The sequence below is a fragment of the Hibiscus syriacus genome, unplaced genomic scaffold, assembly GCF_006381635.1.
Source record: "Hibiscus syriacus cultivar Baekdansim isolate YM2019G1 unplaced genomic scaffold, ASM638163v2 tig00003715_pilon, whole genome shotgun sequence".
NCBI lineage: Eukaryota > Viridiplantae > Streptophyta > Magnoliopsida > Malvales > Malvaceae > Hibiscus > Hibiscus syriacus.
In genome coordinates, this window is record NW_024061980.1 from 117,734 (window position 1) to 145,501 (window position 27,768).

Consider the following 27,768-nt stretch of genomic DNA (forward strand, 5'->3'; position numbering starts at 1 on the left):
CAACAGCTTCGGCCTCTCAGATTAAGGAGATACTACGAAAGTATGGTGATTGTTCGGGCAAACTCATAAATTTTGAGAAGTTTTCAGAGGTTTTCTTCAATTCAAATGTGATTGATAGTAACATAAGCGATGTTCGTCGGATTCTTGAAGTTTCCCCTCGTCTAACCCGGAGAAGTATCTAGGTCTCCGGACTATTGTTGGGCGTAATAAACGTGGGACTTTCTCATATTTATGTGACAAGTTCCATGCCCGAATTAGAAACTAGTGTATTCGGGTGCTCTCACATGGTGATAAAGATGTCTTTATTCAATTGGTGCTTCAAGCGATACCTTTATATGTCATGAACTGTTTTCTATTTCTAAAGTCTTTGTGCGTGGAATTTGAAAGCATTATGGCACGCTTTTGGTGGCAAAAATCGAACAGAAAACGAGGTATCCATTGGTGTACTTGGAAGCAATTGTGTCATCATAAAGATGAAGAGGGATTGAGATTCCATGATATGGAAAAATTCAACATTACTTTATTAGTGAAGCAAGGATGACGTCTGCTGATGAACCCCTCGTCTCCATTGGGATGTGTATTACGTGCTAAATATTACCCTTCGGGCGATTTTATGACCGTAGTAATTGGTTCTTCGCCATCGTGTGTTTGGTGAAGCATTTGGAGCGTTAGAGGTTTGCTGGAGTAGGGCTTGAGATAAAAAGTTGGCTTGGGGCATTCCATTTCAATATGGAACGACTTTTGGCTGTTGAATCGAGTTCCGCATCGGTTAGTTTCTCCTCGTGATTCATCTTTAGTATGAGTTGCGAATTTAATCGATGAAACCTCGAAATGTTGGAAGGAGGAGTTAATTAATCGTGTATTTACAATGGAGGAAGCCTCTCGGATCTTGGAGATACCATTATCGCGTTTTGTCCAGAATGATTGTTAGGTGTGGGGCGCCCGGAGATCGGGTTTGTATAGTGTTAGAAGTGGGTATCGATTGCTATTGCCAGAGGATGATTTATCACAAACTGCGACAACCGTATTATTGTTTATTTGGGTTAGCTCTTGTCAACATAAGATCAAATTGCAGGTGTAGTATTTTACGCACAATTTCATTCCATCTATGCAGAATCTCTATTTGAAGCGCATTATACCCGCCCCTCGTTGTCAAATGTGTATAGGTGCTATTGAAACAGGGATTCATGTTATTCGTGATTGTTATTTGACACTACAAGTGTGGAATGTTTTAGGGTTCTGTTGGCCTTTAGATATGTTAGCATGATGTGTCAGCATCAATGCTGTTAGTACTGCAACGTGTATGAGCTTAGATTGCATGGGATCATTAGTTGAATAGTTAAAAGCTTCTTGAAGTTGTTATAGAATTTAAGGTTGTTAGGATGTTAGCATGGTTAGTTGAATAGTTAAGGTTGTTACATTAGTCGAAAGAAGCTGTATATAAACAACAATCTTGTATTCAATAGAGTTCTAGTATTCAATATACAAGTATTTTTCATTTGTTTTCTGCATTCTCAATATAGTATCAGAGCTTGTTGTGTACTTGCTTGTACCTTGTACTCTAGTATAGTTAGTAATAGTGTTTTCAAGGTCAGAAGAACAGAAGAAGAAGAAGTAGAGGGAATGTTAGCATGATGAGTCAGCATCAATGCTGTTAGTACTGCAACGTGTATGAGCTTAGATTGCATGGGATCATCAGTTGAATAGTTAGAAGCTTCTTGAAGTTGTTATAGTAGTTAAGGTTGTTAGGATGTTAGCATGGTTAGTTGAATAGTTAAGGTTGTTACATTAGTCAAGAGAAGCTGTATATAAACATCAGCAATCTTGTATTCAATGCAGAGGTCTAGTATTCAATATACAAGTATTGTTCATTTGTTTTCTGCATTCTCAACAAGATCTATCAGCGACAGATTTGATTGGCTGGTTATATTGGATGTTTACTAACACAATGAAGCACAAGAATTCAGAGATTTTAACAGCAATTTGGGGGCTCTAGTATGCTCGTAATTTACACTACCATCAAGGAAAAACGCTAAGGAAGAGGTGGTTACCTTAGTGCGATCTCACTGTCGTGATTTATCAGCTGTGGTTTCGAGCCCAAGTGGTGCCTCGCATTCTTCCCATGTTCGTTGGCAGGCACCTCATCTTTCCACTGTAAAGGTGAATTTTGACTCGTGCTTTTTACAATCACAATACACATCATGGTCAAGAGTACTTGTTAGAGATGGTTCGGGTCAGATTTTAGGAGAATGTAAAAGGAAGGTTTTGAGGGTTACCTCCTCTTTACTTTTTGTTGTTTTTTAATCTTTTAATATTGTTTTTACCTTTATTACGTTACAACCTGGTATAGTTTAGGTTATTGGTTTTTTTCTTGGTTAATAAAATCAGCTACCCTTTCTATTTTTTTTATAAAAAAAGTAATATTTTTCATGTAAATATATAAATATTTATCATCGTATCCTATTGCATTTGTTACAGAGATATTACTTACTAAATTTTGAAACTTATATTTATGAACAAATTACAAAGTTTTCGATTACATTTGAATTATATTTTAAACTTTAGACTTTTATCTTTTTTTTGAAAGATTTTATTTTTAAAATGATTTATGTAGTTCATCGTATATAAATGTTGTACTATATTTTAGATTTTGAATTATAATCTTGTTAGATGAATAATATTGAATTAAAAAAGTGAGAGTGAAAGTAAAATCAAATTTTAATTCTAATTAAAATAAATTTAAATATTATTCATAAAAAAAACTCTGAATTTAGTTTGTGAAAAATAAAATTTAAACTCTTACTTTAAAAATATTCAATTTTATCGACAATACAATATTTTCCAAAGAAAATTATTATAATAAAATTATTTAATAATCATCGAAATTATTTATAATAATAGCCATTATCAATGACAAGTTCTTTAGATTCATTTTATTGTATTATCTTTAATTTAACTACATATATAAATATATGAATTCACCATTATGTGATTATTATTATAACTAAAAATAAGGGTAAATTACACTGTTCATTACTGAACTTTATTCTCTCTTCGATTTTACTCATATACTTTTAATTTTTCTATTTTGCTCACTAAACTTTACAAATTGAATCATTTTGCTCACTCTGTCGTTAACTCTCTAACGGTATGATGACATGGCACAAGCATCAAAACGACTTTGTTTTGAAAAACTCAAATATACACCAAAACAACATCGTTTCGAATCCTCTTCTTTGCAAATAAGGTGACTGGTTGTCGCCGACGGCCACCACTTTATTTTTCATTCTGACTGCCGTCTACCATTGTTGGTGGTGGTCGTTCGGTCTCAAATTCATGGGTCTGTTCGTCTCGATCCCTTGAGTCCAAATTTGGTTGTTGCTTCACTGAAAAATGTCCCAAAATATGTTAATCTCGATTCAAATGTTTCGACTTCCCCACTTTTAATCTCCAAGTCATGGATTTAGGAGCAAGTTCCGATAAAATAGAGGTCGGATTCGGACTCAATGTGTCGAGGCAAAACAACCCATGAAATTTGGGACCAAATGACCACCATCTACAGTGGTCGATGGTGGTCGACGGTGGCATCCGATCACCTTCTATTTTTATTTTATAGTTGGGTGAGCAAAATAGGAGAGAAAGTAAAGTTCGGTGAGTAAGAGTGTAATTTAACATTTATTTTTTCAATTATTTTATATTAAATAATAATAAAATGACACATCATTACACCATTAAAGAGTTAATGACAAAGTGAGCAAAATGATTCAATCTATAAAGTTCAATGAGTAAGATAAAAAAATTAAAAGTACGATGAGTAAAATAAAAGAGAGAATAAAATTTGATGAGAAACTGAATAATTTACCCCAAAAATAAAGTAGAAACCATACAAATTATAATATTAAATTTAAGAATACATATTAGTGCCTATTTTCAAATTATTTGAGTGTGTCAAAGTCTTGAGCAAGTAAAACTCAATGGAGACTAATCATTTTCTTTAACTTACAATTAATATATACTAACATTTTCAGTTCAAGCTAGAACAAGGTTTCTTTTAGCTAGAGAAACAAATTTAAATAAAAAATATTTGGGTTTCAATAATACTTGAATGCATTTACTTTTTTATATATATTTTATCTAATTTTTTGCCTACGTTAATATGAAGAAATTTATCTATTTTAAATATCAAATGATTTTAATAATAAAAGATAAAGTTATTTTTTCTGAAAATCTTAAGTTTGAGTAGTTACGTCTGCAGATGTGCGCGTCTTGTCAATAGATTAAAAAACATTCTGAATAGATTCTATATTATGATCACATAGATTATTCAAAAATAATAATATAGTTTAGTTATATTAGTTGTGTATATATATTCTTCTCTACTGATGAATAATATAGAAGTGAAATACATTCTTTACTGATTTCAACATGGTATCAGATGTTCTAAAATATTCGAGTGGTTGAATGGTTTTTTATTGTTTGGGTATCAAAAGAAATTGGTGTTTTGGTCATTTTTTTCATCGAAAACTTTTGGAGGCCCCTCTCTTGACACCATCAACATTAGGAGGTCCATTATGTGTCGATCGATCGATCTAAAAAGACCGATCACCAGATTCCCATCGCGTGAGTCGTACGCGCCGCCACAACCTTTCGTGAGTTCTTCAAGTGTCGGCGCGTGGTTATGTTTTTTGTCATCAATTTCTTCTATCGTCATCTCTGCTCCAACCACATTTTGAAATGTGTGTTTTTGGTGTATTCTTGTGCACAAAAAGGATATCACTATTATTGTTCAAGTCTGGGTATGTATCTTGTGTCTGTCGATGTTGCATTTTTAGAACAAACACCTTTCTCTTTTTCTTCAGGTTTTGTACATCAAGAGGAAGATGATTTCTTAATTTACCATGTCCCATTAAAATTGGATTTGTCATCTTCTAGATTGGTCTAACCTTCATTTATTAAGCCTTTCATTAAAATTACCTATATACGCCACCCACAACTGCTCAGCTATAGCTCGATTATAGAAGTTTCAGAATCATGTCCTAATAAGCCAATATCTTCGTCATAAGATCCAATTACCACATTTAATCTTGATCCTCCTATTACTTTTTGAAAAGGTAAACATATACGTAGCTACCCAATTTTTTTTGTTGTTTCTTATAATCGTTTGTCTTCATCCTCTCGTGTTTTTCTTACATCCTTAGAAATTATTTTTATCCCTAAAATTATTTGAGAGGTGTTATTTCGTCCTAAATGATATACAACTATTACTGAGGAAGTGATTGCTCTAGATGATAATAACACATGGACTTTAGTACCTTTTCCCACTGGTAAACAATGTATAAGGTGTAAATGAGTGTTTACTGTTAAATTTAATGCTAATGGCTCTATTAATCGATTGAAAGCTTGACTTGTTTTCAAAAGATTTGTTCATACCTATGAAGTTGATTATTATGGTACATTTTCTCCTATTGCTAAACTTGCTTTTGTTAAATTATTTCTCTCTCTTGCAATCGTTTTTGTTTGACCTTTATATCAGTTGGATATAAATAATGTATTTATTTATGGTGATCTTCAAGAGGAGGTGCATGTGGAGCAACCACCAAATTTTATTGTTTAGGGGGAGTATGAAAAAGTATGTTGTTTGAAGAAATCTAAACAAAACCTTCATGCTTAGTTTGATAAATTTAGTCATGCTATTGAGAAGTTTATGACGCATAAAAATGAGTCAGACCATTATATTTTCTTTAAAAAGTTTGATGAGGGCATTATCCTATTAGTAGTATATATGGACGATATTGTTATCATTGGAAGTGCATGTAACAGAATTTCATCTATGAAATCCTTTATCCATACTCAGTTTCACACTAAAGATTTGGGAATGTTAAAATATTTTTTTAGAGTTGAGGTGAATATGAGTAAAATAAGAATTTTCTTATCCTAAAGAAAATATATGCTTAATCTATTACCAGAACTGGTAAAATTAAGTGTTAAACCTTGTAGTACTCCAATGGTCCCCAATCTACAATTAATCAAAGAAAGTGAATTATTTGATGATCCTAAAGGTACAAAAGAGTTATTGAAAAATTGAATTATCTTATCGTAACATGTCTTGATATTGTTTATCCAATGAGTTTTCTAAGTTAGTATATGTCATCACCAATTGTCAATAATTGAAAAGCAGTAGAACAATGTTTGCATTATCTAAAAAATGCTCTTGGACGTGAAATTTTATACGACAATCATGGTCATACTAGGATCAAATGCTTTTCAGACTCGAATTGAACAAGATGGAAGGAAGATATAAGATCTACCTTGGAATATTGTGTTATTGTTGGAGGAAACTTAAAGTATGTTTGGTTCTAGAAAACATTTTCTATTTTTGTTTTCTATTATTTTAAAAAATAGTTTTCATTTTCAGTTTTTTAATTATAAAACATGATAAAAATAAAAATAGTGAAAATATATTTGGTATCTATATTTTAAAAAAATAGAGATGAACAAATAATTATTAAATAATTAAATTAAAATATAACTATTAAGAATTTCAATACATAAATTTAACATGTGAGTTATGCAAATATAAAAAAATAAAATTAATAAGAAATTTCATAACACAAAAATCATTTTAGTTTATAAAAAAAATATAATGTCAATACAAATTAAACATCAATTAAATTAAAAAAATACGTAGAAAAAAGTATTGTGTATGTAAGAGTACACAAAAATATTATTCAAATGAAAAATATATGTTTAATAATATTTAAAGCCCTCAAACTTTTGAAACAAAATAACGTAGTGCACTCAATGCGACCCTTAAACTGAGAAAAATCAATCTAATCCTTTGACTAACGGAATCCAATGTTGATCGTCATAACGCTTATACGACAGTTCACGAGGCTTACATGAAAATCTACAATGTTGATGTGACAGTTCACGATGTTGTTGTGACAGTAGACGATGAAAAATGAGGTGGTAAATAGATTTAATTGATTTTTTGGTTAACTTCAAGGACCTAATTGATTTTTTTAAGAAATTTTCAATATTTTTTTATTTTTATAAAATAAGAAATTATTTAAATTTAAAATGTAAATAATTATTAAGCACTAAGTATATTAAATAAACAACAACAACAACAAAACCCTATTCCCATATACGATGGGATAAGGGGAGGTAGTGTAGTAGGCTGCACCCAACGCCAGGTTGAGAGCAGCTTCTGTGGGAAACCTCCGGTAGTCAGAAAATTTAAAAATAAAGATACAATACAATGAATGTATAAATAATTATATAAATACATAGTTAAACAATCTTCTTATGCTGTCTTCATATGTGCGTCTGTAATGTGAAGTAATACCTACAAATAAATCTCTGCATATAGACAGAAACGTAAGACCTGACTAAATTCAAAAAGAGGAACTCGTGTAAGTTAACTTAAAAATGTAGATGTCATGTTTTCCTATTTTCAAATTTCCAAAAATAATTTTAATGAAAACATTGAAAACATTTTTGTTATGTTTTTGTATTTTCACTCATTTTTATTTTTATTTTCTAGAAATCATTTTCTAATTTTACAATCAAACACCATTTTTATAATGTTTTTATTTTCTAAGAAAATAAAAATGGAAATAGCTTGTATTTTCTAAAACCAAACGGATCCTTAGTTTCATGAAAGAGTAAGAAACAAAATGTGGCCTCACGATCTAGTGCAGAAGTCGAATATAGAGCAACGGTCAAATTCGTATGTGAAATCATATGGGTATATTAGCTCATCGATGAAGTATGAATTAAAGTTTTAGCACCTGTAAAATTCTAGTGTGATAATCAAGATGTGCTTCATATTGCTTCCAACTCTGCCTTTCATTAACGAAACATATTGAGATTAATTGTCATTTCATTCGCGAAAAGATACAACAAGGTTTGATCACTACTAGATTATATGAATATTGGATAACAACTATGTAATATATTATATTACATAATTTAATTATATTAATTATATATAGCCAATTTCTACTAATGAATAATATACAAGCGAAAAACATTCTTTACAATTTTCTACAATTAATATATAAATGTAGAAAAAATATAGATGTTAATATTAAAAAAAACAATAATTTTAAATATTAATTTTAAAAAATAAATTAATTTAAGAGGTAAAATAAAACTTATACTATATTTTTTAAAATTCATAAATGAAATTAAACGAAATTCGATTTGAACTTTAAATCTTGAATTCAATTTAAATATCAATATCTGAATTTACCAACTATACAATAATTTTTTTATTAGTATGGAGTAAATAAAATGTAATATTTATTCAATCCTTGATTATTTGACATTGAACACTTATACATTTGTATATTTAATATTCAAACTCGTGATTTCACAGATTAACAATCTTTTTATCACCTAAATTGTTTGGTTGATGCTACTATAGCAATTTTGAATTCTATATAATCATGGTACGGATAAAAATAGTAATAAACATACATTATATTCACGCTTAAAATTTTAGTATATATTTTTGAAACTTATGTTAGCGCGAATGACATAAAAATAAGGTTAATTTCATTAATTAAATTATAGTAAAGTAATTTATAAATTATAAGTTTAATTCAATTTTGATTTAAGAATCACATGTTGAAAATTAAAATTAAAACGATATACTAATTTGAAAAATGAGAAATTTTGTAATAAATTAAGTTGTTTTTATTCCCTTATTTGTCTCTGCGAAGGACCCTGCCAAAATCCAGTCTCACAAAATTGATCCCACATCTTATTTTCAAAATCTTGGACACTCGCGCAGCAATCATCGTGATTATCACCTTCACGTTGCTTACCTTGCCCCATCATGCAGTCCAGATCAACTTCCCATTCCTCCCTTGCGGGCAAACGTTTTGTGGGGCCTAACAAATCTTGATTCTTCTTCACACTCGTCGCTTCTTCCATCTCCAAGTGTTCTGGTCATGGTTTCAAATCGCGGTTGTGTTTTTGTTTATTTCAGGTTTACCGTAATTGTAAACGTCGCGGACGCTATTAGACGCTATTACGAGTGTAGCAGGTAACTCGGACGGCGACGAAATTATAATTTCGTGGAATAAATCACATTTTCGAACCGTGATTTAAAACCCTGGTTCTGGTAAACCCTGGCGGGGAACTTATAAAGGGCTAACACAACTAGCTGTACGATGCTGCATGGAAAACGACAACAAACCGCCGTGCATTCCACCGTAGTGTCACCGATGGCTTGCCCTAATCTATTCCTTTTTTTCATCTTCTTTGGATCCTCCGTGTTGAAATATGCATTCTAGAATATGCAGTGCATTCTAGAACATGCACTGCTAATGTGTGCATTGAGTGTGGTGTGAGTTGGTGTGAGTTGTTATGATTGTTTTGGATTCTGTTATGAATGTTGTTATAGGAAGTTAAGAGATTGAGTAAGCTTGAAGTCATAGCTGCTATATAAGCTGGTTATGATGTAGTTGCATGAGAAGCATAATAATATATCAGATTTTAGTCATTGATTGCCCCTTTCTCACATTATTAAAACGCTTGCCTCCGTTTCGCCGGCTGTGCTCTCATCATAGTAGGAACCATCGTTGGCCAAAATGTAAAGAATTCTCCCTACCTTCTCTCAATCAGACCAAAAAGAACACACATATAGAGAGTTAGAGGATAGAGAGAACGAGGAGCGTGATTTTGAAAAACAAGTAACCATGGGAGAAGAAAATTAAATCCAACAAACAAATTAAAGAGAGGTTTTTAACAACTCGGAAGAATAGCCGGGAATCTCGAAAGATAAGTCTAGTTAGTGTATATTGTTTTTCGTTCTCGTGTATTTGAAATATTAAATACAACTACTTAATACGTTTGCTTTGATAAGCGCACCCCCAACATTTTTGAGATGTGATGATGAATGCTTTTGTCATAACCAACATATTCCCCAATAAACCATTTTACCGTTCAACGTCGAAGATGACTAGAGAACTTCTGATGTGAGTGGGAGGGTGGGCCAGTTAAGGATAAAATTGTAAATTGCGTATCGAAAGATCATAACAAAATTTAAATTATAAGTAGTCAATAGTATTATTATTTTGAAAAGTTTTCAATGCTTTCAGATGTGAATGATGTATGGAGCTCAAAGGATGTAGAAGGGAACCCAACCGTGGTGAATGGGTTAGGCTTATGATATGATGTTCGTGTCAAGTGAGAGTAAAGTAAGCTGTAGACATTAACACCGGAACTGGTACAGTGTTATATTTTCCCAATAAATGATTTTACAATACTTATTTTCTAGTTGCATTATATTTTCATCTTGTTACGTAAAAGCTGAGAGATCACAAGGACATTGTTGGTTGGCAACTTTCTGTAATTCTTTCTGCTTATCTTTACCAATTGTATGTGTATATCGTCCTAAGGAAAGTCGGTACAAGTTATCCTTGGTGCGGCAAATGTTTTGGTTGAGTGGATGTTAATGATGGATTAATTGTGTGAGAAACTGTAGCAAAAAAGTTTAGGACAAATTGTTGTTTTAGATATAGTTTAATGGTCAAATTAAGTATTAATCATTTTTTGCTAACATGACTTGAGTTAGCGTGCAAATGAGCATTTGTTATTTATCAATAATTTTAGTTACTAAAATGTAAATTTTGAAGCTTTAGTGACCAACTTAAAAACTCACCAAACTTTAGTGAGCTTAGATAATATAGTTTACCCAAATAAAAAATATTAGGGCACCGGAGTTGGCACCAAAATACCCCATAGAAAGGAATGGTTAATTACAGCACAGATTACATGCATATTTAATAGGATTTAGAGTTCTGAATTAATATGGAAAACACCAGGGGCCTGTTAAAAACAGTGATTTAACAGACATTTTAGTGATCCACCCCTAACAATATCTTAGCCTCCTCGAAAGTTGCCCAAACACACTGTAAATCTGCTTCCAGCTTTTCAGACAACAAACCCGAATGGGACGACAACAATTGCTTCACCTTCTGCCCAGATGCAGCTCTCAACGTCTGCAACTGTTCTAGTTTCCTTATCTCGAGCTTCAGTTCTTCATCAAAGGCCTTCATCTCCGCCTCGACAAGATCTGCATCAAAAACATTCTGCTGATATTCCAAGATCAGACTATCGATTTCAGCTTTCCCATTCTCGTAAGTTTCGAGGAGGGTCTCTTTTTCTTGGATTGAACGTTCCATGGCAAGCTTTAACTCGTCCACCGACTTTGATCCTTTTTGTATTTCCATTGAGACAGCTTCTACATCGTGTTCTACCTTTATCAGCAGATTGTTCAAATCCCGGTGTCTCATTTTAATGGCTGCCAAGCTTTCGCGGGATGACTTGATCTCGTTTTGCAGCTTGCTTTTCTCTTCTTCAGTCTTCAGTAAATCGGTAGCTTTGCCACCTAAGTTTCTCTGCGTGGGATCGACTTTATCCAAGTTATCAATGGCGAATAAAACCTTTTCATTCTCTTGTCTTTTGCGTTCTTCCTCAAGCTTTGATTTCAAAAGGACAATGTTGTTCCTTGTTGCTGATTCAGATTCCCGTGTCTCATTCAAGGACGCCTCGATTTCGACCTTGGCGTTGTTAAGATTGACCAGTTCTTGTTTCTTGTTGTCCAAGTAGGACAACGAGGCATTGAGTTTCGACCTTGCTTGAGCTTCTCGCTGTTCCAAGAAAGCAACTGAACAAGAAAAGCTTGAAATAGAGTATTTGAGTGCTGATAACCTACTTTCAGTTAAAGCTTTTCTTTCTTTTGTTTCGGAAGAAATGATTGCAACAGATTCAAGGTGTCGTTGTTTCTCCTTTATCCCACGTTCCATCACTTCTATTTCTGTGGAAAAGTTATCGATCTCAAGCAACGATTTCTCAAGGGAGCTGAATTCAGTAACTGTCTTAGCAGAATCCAAAAGTCTTTCGTTTGCCTGTTTAAGTATTGCTCTTGCAGAAAATATATCTTCGGACAACTTTGCAGCAGTGCTATCTGGTTGGTCTATTTCCATGTGATTCCCGGCTTCTGACTGATGATCCGAATGTGCATCGTCGACATTCAGAATCACTTCGGACAACTTTCTGTCTCCTGCATTCTGCTCATGTAAAAAGAGGGGACCAGTTTCCCCCTCTAAATATTTTGACTCAAACTGTACATGAGGTTTACCCAAGCTGCCTTCTCCGCCGTCGACTTCAACTAGCTTCTCAAGGCATTCTATGTGATTCCCTGCTTCTGACTGATGATCCGAATGTGTATCATCGACATTTAGAATCACTTCAGACAACTGTCGACTTTCACCTGCATTCTGCTCAGGTGAACAAAAGGGGGCAGTTTCCCCCTCTAAATCCTTTGAGTCAAACTGCACATGAGGTTTATTCAAGTTGCCTTCCCCTCCGTCGACTTCAACTAGCTTCTCAAGGCATTCAAATTCTCTAGGCTCCTTTCTGTTCGGAGTTCCCAAAGAGGAAAACATCCGTTTGAATTCATCTCTCTCCTGCATTGCTCTTTCATACAAACCCATCAATTTGTCATTTTCTTCATGCATTTCAGTAAGCTGTTGCTCAAGGTTATCGACATCTTTCTTCAGCTTGACCAGCTCTTCACCATTTTCATGTAAACCAGCATCAGTGTGATTTGTGAAATATTCATTAATGTCACCTTCATTCAAACTTTTACAATTTCTTTCATCAGCTTTCTGCTCAAATAATTCAAGGAGTTGCTTATTATCCTCAACATAGCCCTTAAGCTTGGATCGTAATTCATCGTTCTCTTGGGATAACTTAAATGCTTTCTCATGAGCTTCTGCTTCTCGCTGACTTGCAGCTGCTATGGCATCAACCATTGTTTTAAGCTCCACTTGGTCATTAGGATTGTTGATAGTTGGCACATCCGCTGACAATGAAAGAAGTTCTGTTTGTTGTATAGCTTCCTTCGCAGATCTTGAAGGCCGTTCTTCTTCAAGTTTGTTTAGTAAATCACTCACGTACCTGCATCCATTTACAATTAATTTTTCGGAAATGCATATAAGATATGATGCTGCATGATTGTTTCTTCGATTTGTACATAATCTCTTAAATAATTGAACATACCTCTCCAACTCTTCCTTCTCTTCCAGACAAAACTCAAGTTTTTTCTGGAGTGCATCCATTTCTGCCTTGTTGTGAATGGCCTGTTAAACAAAAATGTTTATGAATGAATCGCATGAACTCCAGCTTTTACTAGAAAAAGAGGTACAAAGAAATAGTTCATTGGAGTATAGCTACCTGCATTCTAAGAAATTCGTTTTCCTCCTTGTGGTTAGAGCACCAAGCTGAATCCTGTTTGCAATATATCAAAATTTCTTTTTTTAGGCAAGAAATAAGTAACAATATATATTTTATAGCAGTATACACATTGCAAAAGACAACATAAGTTTTTCTTTAAATTCAGACATCCAATTTGATGTCAAAATAGTATGCCTCTTATTTGCTGTCATAAACATGCCCAAATGTCAAAGAAGTTAGTGGCTATCTTATGTCTCACAAACCTCTTAATACTAGACCAAGAGATTATTGGCAATTTGAAAGAAGATCAACACAAGTATAGCATAGTATTGTTCTATGGGATTAATTTCAACAGCAGAAAATATTTAGTTACATCACCAAAGAAACATGCTTGAAATTGAAATGTTAATAGAGTTTTAAAATGTACACTCGAAAGAGAGCTGTCTATTCATTAAGATATTACAATTAGAGAAGATTGTGTTGGAAAAGTAATCTCTCAGTTGTATTAATTCAGATTATAGTAAATTGCAAACAGTTTCCAAAGATATATATAGATGCATGAGAAAATAACCACTGGGAACCTGGAAGACAGTGGATAATATTAACCAACCTGTCTCAGTTCATTGAGGTCATCAGAAACTCCGGATACCACTTTAGAGTTTGTTTTCTGTATTGCATGAACATTTCAAAACCAAGATTTAGAAAATTTTCGTCGCAAAAATTAAAATCATCAAAATTCAAGTCATGACAAAGGTTAGCAAGAACCTCAATGGTTAAGGAATCTGATTCATGCATAAGTTTCCAATCTAGTGCCTCTAGCAACTGCATAATAGTCAATGGAGTAAGCAACATTTTCCCTAAATATCAATATTGATCATGAAATTAAAAAGAAGTAAAATATTTGAATAACTTCTTTTTGCACCTTATTGTGTAATGCCTTAATCTGTTCATTCATCATCTCCAGTTGGCCTTCATCACTAAGGGACTTTAATCTGTGAGTAGGAACAAACATCAGATACATAATATCAGCGCAACACAGATATCAATGATAAAGAACATGTAATAGAGCATGTTAACCACTCAAAGCGCTTGTTGGTTTCTCATAATAACAACTATATTTGGTATTTATAACTCAGTATAGATCTCAATAATAGAGCAAGTAAAATAACTGGATAATGTTCAAAGAGTGAAATGGAGAATCCTGAGGATCAGGTGAACATGCCTTCTAATCTCCTCCTTCAGTCGCAAATTCTCCAGGGCAAATCTAGTGACTTCTTGGTTCCGATCAACTTGAGCTCTTAAAACCTCAATTTCCTTCATGTATTCTTCTTTCTCTTGTAACAAATTTGACCCTGCAGAGATCTTGCCAGAAGCAACAGCTTCCAGCCTCTTAATTCCTGCTTCTCGAAACCTTAACCTCATTTTCAAGCTTTGGATCTCATCTTCTCTTTGTTTTGCCTAACAACAGTCCGAAGCAGAGTGACAATTTTCTTCTAATAACTGATCAAACTACATTATTCTCTAAAGTTACATAAGTGAAGATGAGAAATCCTTTATATATTAAAATTTAAGCATATCATATACCTCGATATTAACTGCCAAAAAATTCAGATTTTTTTTTTAACTTATAAACTTTCCAGCCAGGAAGACTGAGATCTATCAAATACAGAAAAGTTACATCATAGTACATACCAACTGCAAAGCTGCCTGATTCTCAGCGGTCAGGGCCTGTAAAGCGACTTCCTTCTCTCTTTCCCTCTTGAAGGCCCCAACAAGTGCAACTTCATAGTCTTTTTTCTGGAACACAAAGTCATAATCAGAAGGAAAAGAAAATTAGTTCAACAACTCTAAAATAGGCGTTTCCTCAATCAAGTAAGATTTCTGTATACCTGAGACATCCTTTTATCAGATGTAAGTGGACTGAATGATCCATGAAGACCTTCCCACTTTAAGGGCCCTGGAGATGCTGGAACACTTGATGCCAAACTATCATTATCTAGATTTTCAGTTCTGCCATTAATAAAACCTCGTAGACGAGATACTTCTTTCTGAAAGAAACATAATTTTGAATATTAAGGAAAACTAGAAACCTGAAAGATTATGGGAACCATGCAAAATATATAAATAAAATGAATCATGACACAAGTTGGATTCATTAAACAGAAGTGTGCTTGCTGCTTGAAATGTCCTACAAAATTAACATTTATTAACTTTGCAAAACATAACTCACAGTATAACATTACTAATGCAGGAGGAGCACTTTAGGGAGGGTACTTTAAAAAACACGATCACAAGTTTAACAATATTACCTTCAGCTGTTGAATTTGCAGCCTCATAGCAACAACATCTCCAGATGCATCTTCATTCACCACTGCCTGCAAGACATTGACTCAAGTAATAAATATTAACTAGAGTGTGACAAAGCAAATAACAGGGATAATATATATATATATATATATATATATTATAACTATCTTATATAGTATTTAAAGATATTTTCACTATTTAAAATGAAAAATACTTAATTTATATTATAAAAATCATAACAAATTAAATAAAAATAGAATTTGGTTCGGATAATCATTTTTTTAAATGTGAACCATTAACCGTCCAAACACTACGACGGTTCGGTTCGATTTTCGGTTTATTCAGTTTCTTTTCTCACCCCTATTCAAGGGTTGGCATCAATTTCCATTGAGACAAATCACCAAACATGCATTGTATGTAATGTAGCTAAGCAAAGATCTCATACATTGTTCTTTATAAATTTAGCCCGCTGTGCAAACTTCAGCGTACTAAGTGTCTCCAGTGAACAACTACAGAGGATGGCCAAAAGAAGAAAAAGAAAAATTGTCATTTACAATTATATACTCTAACAGATTAAGTCGAGCTCATTGAAAGACAATAAAAGTACATATAAAATTCAAGTCATTGTAAAAAATATAGTTAAAAAATATAAATTAAAAAAAGAACAGATTCGCTCATGTAAATGGAATTTAAAATTGAAGTTTAAAACAACCAACTAGCACAGAAACAAAAACAAAATATATCCACTAACCAATTAGAGGGACTAATATTCGCAATTATTGTTGTTTTTGCATTTCCTCCTAGAGAATCCTGGAAGGAAAATAACAAGACAGAATTAACAGACAGTTGCATAGCATATCCTAGAAATATTTGTGTGTATATATAACCAAAACATGTTAGGATAACTGTACAGTAGCTACCCTAGTCCTGCAAACAAGGACTCATAGAAACGGATTTTACATCAAAAACTCCATCACATATATCACTTTACCTGAAGCAAAAAAGTGAGTTTTGAATCTCGATAAGGAACATGGAGAGACTTCCCATTGGAAATATTTACAAGGTTCATTATCACAAGTCTGCCAATATAAATTGTTATTTATGAGTGGTATAATGAGAAGTCAGAAGAAGGAGCATATAAATTGACATTAAAATTTAAATACTCACCCCAATGTGGAAAGAGACTTGTTAATATTAGTAGCCTCCTTGAGGCGTTCACCTTCAGCCCCAGAACTCTTCTGTCTGTCATGGGCAAATTATAAATGATATATTATGAACAAACTAGAAAAAAAGCGGATGTTTTTAATACTTCGACATTTTATACCTTTCTGAGCCTGCTAAATCAACAAGATTAAGACGAGCGAAGCGATGGTGAGTTACAGATTGAGACTCCCACTGATATCAAACACTTCGTTAGAATTGCTTGTCTCAAGGTAAAGACAATTCATGAAAGAGTATGAACAACGTACAATTTACTAGTGATTTCACAGGAACTCTTCAATTAAAAGGTCACACTTACCTTGCTTTCAATTATGCATGTAAATACACTGTGAGAACGACTACTAGCACAATTCATGTTAGTGGCAGCCACCTTTCTGTTTGCTGCACCCTGAAATATTATACAAAGCTTTTAGGTTAATAATGAGTTGGGTAGAGAACAAGGACAATTTTTTTAAAAGAAGTTGCTTAGATAATCAAAATAAACTCAAGAAAAACTTTCTTAACCGCCTTTTAAAGTCTATAACTTTTAACCAAAAATTTTAAGTGTGACCATCTACAATCTAGAGGTGCTTTATGATATGAGTAACTTTTTAGAGTCAGTACTTGAATGAGCAGTTGAATCACATCCCGTGCACTTGTAACTTCCATCTCCTTAAGATTCTCAGCGTAAACCCCATTCTTCATGTCTTCTCTTATCTGCAAAATTACCACCAAAGAGTAGTAAATTTCTTTAGTTGAGGAAAAGAAAACTTTTATTCCACACTAAGGACAAAATATTGTTCAACATACGCAAGTGACTTTACCTGTAAATTGGTTGACGATGGATCTAAAAGATCAAGAATTTGTTCATTATAGATTTCCAGAAACGAGCATTTGCATGTAAATCTTAATTTCTCATCTTTACGATTGTCTTTTTCCTGACATATCACAGAAGAATATTATGAGAAGCAACTATGTATTAAGTTTGGTAGAAACTTTGGTATTTGTTTTACTTACACAAGTTCAATTGCCATTTCCGTTACAGTATTAAACAGTTAATGAAGAAGTGCACAAGATTTAAGCTGAAATGCTTTTCAACACACACAAAATTCAAAACTAACCCTTAGATCAATCTACCAATTATGATTTTGCAAATAGTATAATTGTCTATATGATCATAAGAGAGACTTATTTTGCAACTGAAGGAAGTAAATTGCACCCAAGAAAGTTGCGAAGCAATTTCAGTCACAGTATGCTTAACTTCACATACACCACACCTTTTGTATTCTTGTAAATAAGTGTTCAAACACCCTAGGTATCATCCCACAGTTGACACTGTGCCTCCGAGTCCCTCCTTCAATGTCTCCGAGCATTGTGTGAGTCTTCCCACTCCCAGTCTGTAATAATAAATTTTAAGTTGGAGTCAATACCAAAACAAGAATAAAAAGAAAACCAAATCAAATTAAATAATTTTAGAGACTAATAAAGTGTGAAATTAATCAACAATTCATGGAAATACTAGAATATATTTTACTCAAGAAGAGAGATTTGGAAGCTCACTTGACCATATGCAAACATGCAGCTGTTGTAGCCTCCCATGCAATTTTCCACCATAGGCAACCCAGCTACTTTGAAGAGATTCTCCTGTAAAATCACTTAAATGTCATATTTCAAAATAACAGACCTATACATAAAAATTAAACCAAAAAGAAATAAGATAAAAAAGAAGCATACCTGGCTAACATGTTCATCAGCAACAAGATCAAATGTAAAACGAGATTCTGGGTGTCCCGTCCAAGTAATTGTTTGACAACTTTCTTGCCTAATACACTTACTATTGCCTTGTAGTGAGATTTCGGAACTACTAAGGGGACGAATTCTTATGATAACCTAATAATTTGCCAAAAAACAAACTAAAATTAGATCCAGTTAGCTTAACTTTATATACTCTCAATAATATATTTCTTTGCTTGGTTTTCTATTGAACTACTGGCTTTTCTACTTGCACAATAAAATACAAAACATCATTGTGACAAATTATAATTTCCCTTTTTATACTTTTTTTAATCTTAACAAATAAATTCCCAGAGAAATACGTACTCAGAAAACTACGTTTTGGCTATCCAGAACATTTCTTCCTTCCTTCCTTTGACTTTTCCCCTCTTTTTAGACTTTTGTTAAGAAAACTAAACATAATATTCAAACATTTCAACCAACCTGCACATTGTGATCTTTCCAAAACAATGCATCTTCATGGAACTCAAAGCTCTGGGACGACTGCGTCTTTCCTCCTTTACTTTCAGTCAAATCTTCGTCCCACTCACTGATGCTCGGAATTGCGGCCGAGGCAGCAGTGAAATGGCTGGGATTCTCCTTAACTGCTGATTTCTCTAGAAGATCCGGCGTATTACGAACCGACGACAAGGAGACCGACTCAGATGAAGATGACCGGTTATGGAAGCCAAAACGGCTCTTGATAGCGCTCGCTGTATCCGAAATGAACGGCATTGTGGAAGGGAATGGCTTCGTTTTGTGTGAAAGTGGAGTTTAGGGTTTGAGAGAGATTTGAAAGTGTCTAGGAAGAACGTTTGGAATAAAAAAGGGTAAGATTTTGAAAGGTTTTGTTAAGGGAGAAGGAAGAGAAAGAGAATCTCAGATCGGGTGGTATATTCTGTATAGATGTTGAAATGGACGGTGAAGATGAAGTGTGTTTTTGAATTATCGACCGTTGAGAATAGTAGAAAATTTTGAACTGCGATTTTGGAGCCACTTTTTAATCCATCTCAGCGTGAATATTTTATTTTTCTTTAAGAAAGCATTGAATTACCGAATTACCCACAGCTCACGTGGCTTCAATGCTGCTCAAACAGCTGGAGTTTCCTTGGAACAGACAGATTATTTAATTTCGGGTTAACTACCTTCTTAGTCATCAAACTGTTGAGAATGTATTTTCTTAGTCACCCCAACTAAAAATCTTGTAAATTTAATCACTATCATTACACTTTAATTTCAATTTAGTAACTTTTGGTTCGCTGTAATCCCTTGGAATTAGGGGGAATTGGAATACAATTTCACCACTATCTCATGTTTGGTTCTAGTTTTCAAAGGGGGAATTGGAATCCAATTCCATCAAGTGAGGGAAAGAATTACATCCATAACATAATAGAATTGAAATCCTTTGGAGGAGAGAATGTGAAATTTGACCATACTACCCTCATCAATCTTTTGGTATTCGGGTCAGATTTTTTTTTTAAATTTTGGGATCGGGTCGAATTTTTTTAAAAAAAATCGGGTTTGGGTCGAGTCAGGTTTTTTTAAGTGTGATATTCAGGTCAGGATTTTTTAAGTGTGCTATTCGGGTCGGGTCAGGGTTTTTTAATTGTGATATTCAGGTCGGGTTCGGGTTTAGGGTGAAAAATATCCGACCCGACCCGAAAAAAAATATAATTTTATCTTATATAATTAGGAATAATTACAATAATACCCCTTTATATATAATTTTTTTCAATTAAGTCACCATTTTTATTGAATAAAAATAATTTTTTATTATTTCGGGTCGGGTTTCTAATTCATATATTCGGGTCGGGTGAAACTTTATTTTGGTCGGGTCGGGTCTCGGGTGGAAGTTCCCTTGTTCTCGGGTCGAGTCGGGTGGACCAAAAACCTGACTCAACCCGATCATGGCCATCCCTAATTGGGATGATTTTAACTTATGATGTTTATTAGTATGATTCTTATATATTAAAATGAATAATCAATCAATAAATTATTTTTTTTTAAATTTTTATAATATATTGCTATATGTAAGTTATAAAATAAACTAAAATTAAGTAAAAAAGAAGAAGGACAATTATGTCATTTTACATTACTGAAATTAAATTTATTTGACATGTTTGCGAACCAAACAGAATAAGGAATTGGATTCCAATTCAATTTCCTGCCAACCAAATAGGTTTCAGATTCAGATTCCAATTCTTACAGATTCCAATTCCCTCAGAAACATTCCAGCGAACCAAACGCCACCTGATGGTTTGACTGATAACGGGAGTTATTTTTGTAATTAGTATGATTACAAATTTAGTCCTTAAAACTTACAAATTATATTAATTTGGTCCTAATTCTAAACAATTCATAAAATTTAATCCTTATATTTACAATTATAAATTTAGCCCTCCTTATTAATGCATTTAATCCTCAAAACTTAAAAACTCTATCAGTTTAATCATGCTTCTAACTCATTCAACAAATTTAGCCCTCATATTTCCTCTCAATTAGGTTCTAATTCTAAATAGTTCAATAAATTTAAACATCGTATTTGTAAAATTCTACCAATTTGATTATAATTCTAAATGATTCAACAAATTTATCTTTTAAATTTATACATTTTATCAATTTGACCCTCCACATTTACACATTTAGCCCTCAACGCTTACAAATTCTATTAATGTCATCATAGTTCTAATAATTCAACAAATCGTTGTCACGTTTATAAATCCTATCCATTTGGCCTTCCACAATTAGGCATTTGGTGCACATCCCCTACAACTTCTATGAACTTCGCCACAATCCTATTTTTTTTTAAAAAAAAATCTAATTACTGAAAATAAAAATAAAAAAATAATCAAATATTATAATAATAGATTTGATGCAAAAAAGATACTAAGCATCTTAAAGATATAGAATCTCTCCCTCTCCAAATTGATAAAATTATAGCAAAGTTAATTCGTAGTGTATGTTGTTTGTTTGCCGATAACTTTCCTATCGGCAAGTAATTTAACAATTTAGTACATATCTGTTCGGGTAAAAGATCGAAGGCGCCGAAAGGCTTTTGGAGCCGGTTCCATTAATTGGGACTCTAACAAGAAACTAATATGTTCTATCTTGAAGAAACTAATGTATGTCGGGATCTTAAGAATGCGTACCAGTATTGGTTGACAACTGACAAATCAATTTTCTTTTACTTTCCCTCTGAATGCAACCCATGCGACGACACAGTTAGTCTCCACTCTTTGATGCACGACCAAAACTATAAAAATATGCAAGCATATAACTGATTGGGGTGACTTCCATGTACGCATACTTGTTTCATGAAATATCTTACACCAGTCGGATATCTTCCTGCTAAATGTGGTTTAGTGCAGTCAAGACTCGAGAATCAGAATACGGAATAGAAGTACAAAATATTGTAGAACTCGAGATCAATTCACGAGTAATAAGAAAGCACCCCACTACAATCCATGAAACTAGTTATATATACAGGTAGCTGATCAGCTGTCAGAGATCGAAGATCCAGAAGCACCAAACCCGATTTTGAAATTGAAGGAAATGCAAGTTAACACTTGAATTCCCTCACCTGATATTGTCATCTTAAGTGTGTAGGAACCCTGCAAAAAATAAATAAATAATTAGATAATCACATATATGTTGACTGTAATGTAATTGGTTAGTGAGTGAAGCCTAAAAGAATCCAATTAGTTCTGCAGTTTGAAACCGGTGCATCCTGTTTCACTTTTGACCGTGCTTCCTATTGAAGTTCTTTCAAGATCAAACCACGCAAGCTAGATGGAGTTTGTAAAGTGCCAAGAAGAAAGGATAAGCCTCTGGATTCTGGTCTCTAATGACAGTTTAAGTATGCAACCAATTGGAGTTTATCTTCCACATAGGACATTCAGAACATATGACAAACTACGATCAAGGAATTAATTATCGAAATGATAAGATTCCGAAATTAAACAACAATATTATGTTAAACCAAATTGCAAAGAAGAAATTAAGAAAGATCCATCAATTGAATAAAAGATATAAGTTAGCCGAAGACAAGAAAAAAGAACCACTCATGACTACAGTGAGCTCAAGTTACCCATGCTTAGTTTGTTCTATAAGATTCATTATTATTTTTTTCCGATAAATCCAGATTCTTTTATATTTGTTGCAATTATTCCATGTTCCTAAAGCGCTGCTAACGGTAGGAGTTCATCACAGACTCACAGTTACACTTAGCCAAGCACGAAGTGAAAGTAACAGTAAACATCTTGCTCTGGAAAACTGAGTCAAATAGCACGTCAGACATGGATGAGTTTCGAATATCTCGTCCCATGCTAACGTTTTGAAATATGAAAGATGTTGATTTGACTCATCAGTAGCGGGAATCTGGCATCCCAAAAGGCAAAGTGGCAAACGTCTGGTACTTCCCAGCAGAGAAAAGAGACCTCAGGAAACAGGATATAATTGGTTTAAGGTCTCTAAGCTAATCGTTTGCTAAAGAAGAGCTTACTAAACAGGCAAGGATTAAACACAGATATGAAGGCTGAAGGGCATAATGAAGCCACGTTAGCACAATCTGAAATTGAAACAAGTTGTAGTCTTCTTTTTCTTGCTTGAACGACAAAGGAAATCCAGTGGAAGGAAGTAATTGTAACACTATATATATACATGAATGCAATTAAACATTTATAGAGTTTGGTACTAGCAAAGGATGTCACACATAAGCTAATGAAAGGTGTTTATGAGTTTTCTTACTGTGCCTGCACGAAAGTTGAGGAAAACAAGTCTTCTACTAATATATCGAGAGAGAAGAAAGAAACAAAACTAGACACCAAATATATATATATAAGAAAGAAATGGGAGATATTAAGATCAATAATGAAGCATTGCGAAAAACCAGTGCTTTGTCTAACTGGTTATCAAAGAATAGGTCAGTTAAATGTCTAAAAAAGTCAAGTTATGAGGGAACCTTGCAAGTGGTATGGTTCTGAAAATAGTTTCAAAAATGAAGAGTTTATCCCAGTTAAGTGAGGCTTACTGGTGGAGTAAATCCAGGTAAAACTTGATTGTGAGAGAGCACAAAGTTGCCAACAGCAACAGGGCAGGATGTTTCCTCGCAAAGGTCGTGAGTTTCTTGATGGATATGAATGCCAAAGTAGGAAACATCGATCACCGCTTTGCCACCGATGATAGCTTTATCTGCAAAACATACGCATTCATGAAATGTCAAAGAAGACTATCTCTGTGAACCATGGATGTGAAAAAAAAGGCATACACTGGCACGAACCAAGACGTTTCTGGATGCCAAGAACTTTCTTTAAGAGCTAAAGTTTTTGAAGAAAATGGTTTTTGCCATTAAAACAGAACATCATCCCACTCACTAAAATTAGAGGAGTATTTGCTTGAGAAGTTGCATAACGATGTAGGGTTTTGTAGATCATAAAGAGCACTGGGAAAAATTAACGTTAATGATGAGGGTTTCAAAGGAACTAATGAATTAATGATATTGATTTAGGGGTTGTGCTAGTACTTGAACAGTATTGAGGCCATTATTAGGGGTTTCAGGATTGAGTTTGACTGTGAAATCAATATCAGCAGATATTGAGGACTGAAGCTTTGATTCTAAATTAAAAGAAAACCTTAAATAAGGAAGATGAAGTGAAGGCTGTAAACCTGGATTTGTTTAGCCTATGTCTTTAGAACTTCGCATTTTCGGATGCGGAAATAAGATTGATCTTCCAAAGACCTAGATACTAGGAAAAACTAAAAATACAATTTCAATAAACCTGTATATCATAGATAAAGATCATCCTTGCATACTTCTAATCTTACCACACAAAGAAGCGTAGGAAAAGATTTTCTTATCTTTAACTTATGATCCAGAGTCCAGAAAACTAAACAAATCCTAAGCATGCATGCATGCATACCGACATACATACATACTCACAAAGACCATTAAGAGAAATTGCAAGAACTGAAAGTTACCAGTAGAAGCTGAGATGGAGAAGGTGGCCGGTTTGCCTCTAGCCACTGGATTAGGTGATATATCTACTCCTTTGACTTTTACAACATAATTACCTTTCTTATCTGCATTGATTTCAATCCAGGAACTCAGGCGTGTATTAAAAGAAAAACAAGGCGATTGAACGACACACAAAAAAGAGAGGGCAAAATAAGTAAAACAACAGCAAAAACAATCAAGAGTCCAGGGATTAACATACATCAGTTCATCTTAGAGTGAAAATGGGGGGAGAAAAGATCTAGCATAAAGAAGAAAACTGACCGCAGTAATTGAAATCTGTGGCCTGAAGAAAAGGTAAAAGAAACAAAGAAATGGATAGAAGGGGCAAAAGGATGAGCTTGAATCGAGCTGCTAATGTGTCCATGGCGGATTGCTTGTAGGCCTGTAAATGAACTGAACGTTCAACGAACCGTTCATGAACCGTGCGGCGGGAAGTTCGTTTATGTGCGTTTATTTATTAAATGAACGAACATGAACAAGATTTTGTGTTCGTTTAATTAAATGAACGAACATGAACATAGGTCTCGTTCGTTCATTTACGTTCGTGAACGTTCGATTATGTTCGTTCATTTATGTTCGTTCGGTTATGTTCGTTTATGTTCATTCATTTATGTTTAACCCAATCTTTTTAAATCAATTTTGGTGACTAATTTGTAAGTATCTTAAAAATATTAATTAATCTGATATTCTGATGACCAACTCCATAATTAACCCAATTTTATTTGGAAAACCCAACAATATTAACATGATTTAGTTCTTTTTGAACGATCCATAAGCTGCATACCCAGCACCGTCAACATCCACTGTGCCAGAACCCTATGTGACTGCGCCACCAGCTGGTTATCCGATGAGCAAAGAGGAGTCCCAGAAATCGGTTGCTTTCGAAACCAAGTCCAAAGGTGATGGATTCCGAAAGGGATGTTAAGTATTAAGCACCATTTCTTCTAGTCAAATAATCTTCTTTTCTTTCATTTATAATGGAATATTCGAAATTACAAGTAAATAGTGATCAACCAACAACTCAAGTCAACTTACTTTGAACTCAAGAACCCAATAATGGTAAGGCCTTATTCCATAGGTTGAGAAGTTCTTTAACGCGTTTCATCAAACAAATTTTGTGCGCCATCCGAATATGGAAGTTTAGTTAACCTACTTCTTTCATCTCCCAATTTTCAACTTCTACATAGCACGAAGCTAAGGACATGTTTGTTTGATCCCCAAGGATTAAGGTCGGCAATCACATGAAACACAATCTGTGTTCATCTCGACTGTTGTTGAAGGAGATAGGAAGAAAGAAAGTGGATGAACATTATGCAATCCCACATCAGTAGCAAACAAGCAGCTCGGGGTTGGTAACTTATATAAAAGAAGATGGGGGAGAATAGGTTTAAGCATCTTTGCGCTTGGGGCAATGTCGAGCTTCAATCGAGCTCGAGTCTCGAGTTTTAATCGAGCTCTTAAATTTTTTTTGAGTTCGAGCCTTTTCGAGTTCGAATCGAATTTCAATATTATATTTCGAGTTCGAGTCGAGCTTGATAATTTTAAGCTCGCGAGTTTTCGAGTCGAGTCGAGCTGACTTTGAAAGTTTTTGAGTTCGAGTCGAGCTCAGCAATACTCGAGCTCGACTCGGCTCGTTTACACCCCTAGGTAAGGTCTCCAACGTTTATGTTCGTGTTCATTTATGTTCGTGTTCGTTTATGTTCGTGCGCGTTTATGTTCGATTATTTATTAAATGAACGAACATGAACAAGTTATATTCCTTAATAAACGAACATGAATAAAAAAAATTTGTTTGTTTATGTTCGTGTTCGTTTATGTTAATTTATTTATTAAATGAACGAACATGAACATACCTTCGTTCGTGTGCGTTCGGTTCGTTTACAGGCCTAATTGCTTGCTTACAGAGGTTGTTTTAACAAGATGAAAGTATATCAAAGTCTCTGTTTTGTCATTATGTGGTTATGATTTGTGGGACCCATACCAAAACCAATGATCTTACCAAGCAATAAATAATTGTCATATCAGCTTCGTTGTCACTAAGACCCGCATTCGCAGATTCTTGCATTGACTACAAATTGTAAGGATTGAGTAGGGGTGGAAATAGATCAGGTTGGCCTTAAGGGGTCTGGGTTTGACTTGTATAAAGTTTGGTCTAATCTAACATATTTAATAAAAAGGTTAAGTATAGGTCTTTCTAAAAGCTTATTTAACTAAACAGGTCAGACTTAGGCCTATTAAAAAATCTTATAAATCTGATAGGCCGACCTATTTAGAGTGAATATTTTGTAAAATGTACTAAGTTAGAGTGACTTAATAGGGATTTTACTCTAAAATTAATAACTAAACTGAAAATATTAAATGTTTATTGTTAAACAGGCTTTTAAACAGACCAGACTTTTAAACATGCCCAGGTCAGGCCTAAATAAAAGCCTTTGACAGGCCACAGTCCTACACAAATCATTGTAGGTCAGGCCCAGGCCTATTAAAGCCTGGTTTGATCTGACCTATTCCCACCCTTAGGATTGAGGCCTGGGAACTCGGACTACGGTTAGGCCTTAACTTGTGGATCTCTCCACTGAAACCCAGCCTCTTGGTGTACAAACTATAAATATTTAGGTTCAGGTTGAATTTCAATCGAGTTAAATTTAAGATAGTTTGATTTCGATCATTTTTAAGTTTTTTCGAACTTTAATTAATGATTTGGAGTTTGAATCGAATTTAAAAATTTTAAGCTCATAAATTTTTAAAATCAAGTCAAATTCAACAATATTTAAATTGATTTAACTCGTTTATAATCTTTCTAAAGGAGTTTCTTACTGTCAATGTCAATGCTAATGAGACACGTATGGTTGTTGCTAAGGAGTCTCTACTTAATTAAACAAGTTAAACTAATGTATTAATATTGTTACCTAAAAAACTTACATTATTATTATAATTATTGACAAGAAAAACATAGTTAATATATGCTAAATGATCTCATGTTACGTTGATACGAAATTAATATTTACAGACATATTAATCTACCAGATGATTTCAGTAAAAAAAAGAAAGTTATTTTCTTCAAAGATTTTAGGTTCGAATAATTGCGTATCATTTTTTTAACACGCGAGGTATATTTTATAATAAACTTAAAATTTAATAAATATTTTATAATTTTTTATTTTTAGTATTAAAAAATATTTAAAATACTTTAATAATTTTTATCTTCATCTATAAATTCC

At 33.6% G+C, this 27,768-nt stretch overlaps 2 protein-coding genes across 3 annotated transcripts; both read right to left on the bottom strand.

Annotated features, from left to right (window-relative positions):
- Nucleotides 1-10,736: 10,736 nt before the first annotated feature.
- On the bottom strand, nucleotides 10,737-19,421 carry LOC120179852 (kinesin-like protein KIN-12E). Its single transcript, XM_039185325.1, has 22 exons — nucleotides 18,979-19,421; nucleotides 18,496-18,651; nucleotides 18,322-18,405; nucleotides 18,039-18,158; nucleotides 17,586-17,699; nucleotides 17,386-17,478; nucleotides 17,081-17,170; nucleotides 16,886-16,956; nucleotides 16,729-16,803; nucleotides 16,553-16,640; nucleotides 16,313-16,371; nucleotides 16,007-16,070; nucleotides 15,564-15,629; nucleotides 15,144-15,302; nucleotides 14,947-15,051; nucleotides 14,477-14,712; nucleotides 14,177-14,246; nucleotides 14,020-14,076; nucleotides 13,865-13,921; nucleotides 13,255-13,308; nucleotides 13,081-13,160; nucleotides 10,737-12,978 (listed from the first exon to the last, which is right to left on the bottom strand). The coding sequence occupies exons 1-22, from the start codon at nucleotides 19,267-19,269 to the stop codon at nucleotides 10,872-10,874; spliced, it is 4,296 nt and encodes a 1,431-aa protein (XP_039041256.1). The 5' UTR covers nucleotides 19,270-19,421; the 3' UTR covers nucleotides 10,737-10,871.
- On the bottom strand, nucleotides 15,695-24,921 carry LOC120179836 (putative phosphatidylglycerol/phosphatidylinositol transfer protein DDB_G0282179). 2 transcript variants are annotated; one of them, XM_039185316.1, is made up of 5 exons: nucleotides 24,809-24,921; nucleotides 24,511-24,612; nucleotides 23,564-23,724; nucleotides 22,017-22,145; nucleotides 15,695-15,716 (listed from the first exon to the last, which is right to left on the bottom strand). In XM_039185316.1, the coding sequence occupies exons 1-4, from the start codon at nucleotides 24,909-24,911 to the stop codon at nucleotides 22,029-22,031; spliced, it is 483 nt and encodes a 160-aa protein (XP_039041247.1). In that variant the 5' UTR covers nucleotides 24,912-24,921; the 3' UTR covers nucleotides 15,695-15,716; nucleotides 22,017-22,028. The 2 variants fall into 2 exon arrangements, with proteins under 2 accessions (XP_039041247.1, XP_039041243.1); XM_039185312.1 differs by lacking the exon at nucleotides 15,695-15,716 and having other exon boundaries at nucleotides 21,847-22,145.
- Between the last annotated feature and the right edge of the window lie 2,847 nt (nucleotides 24,922-27,768).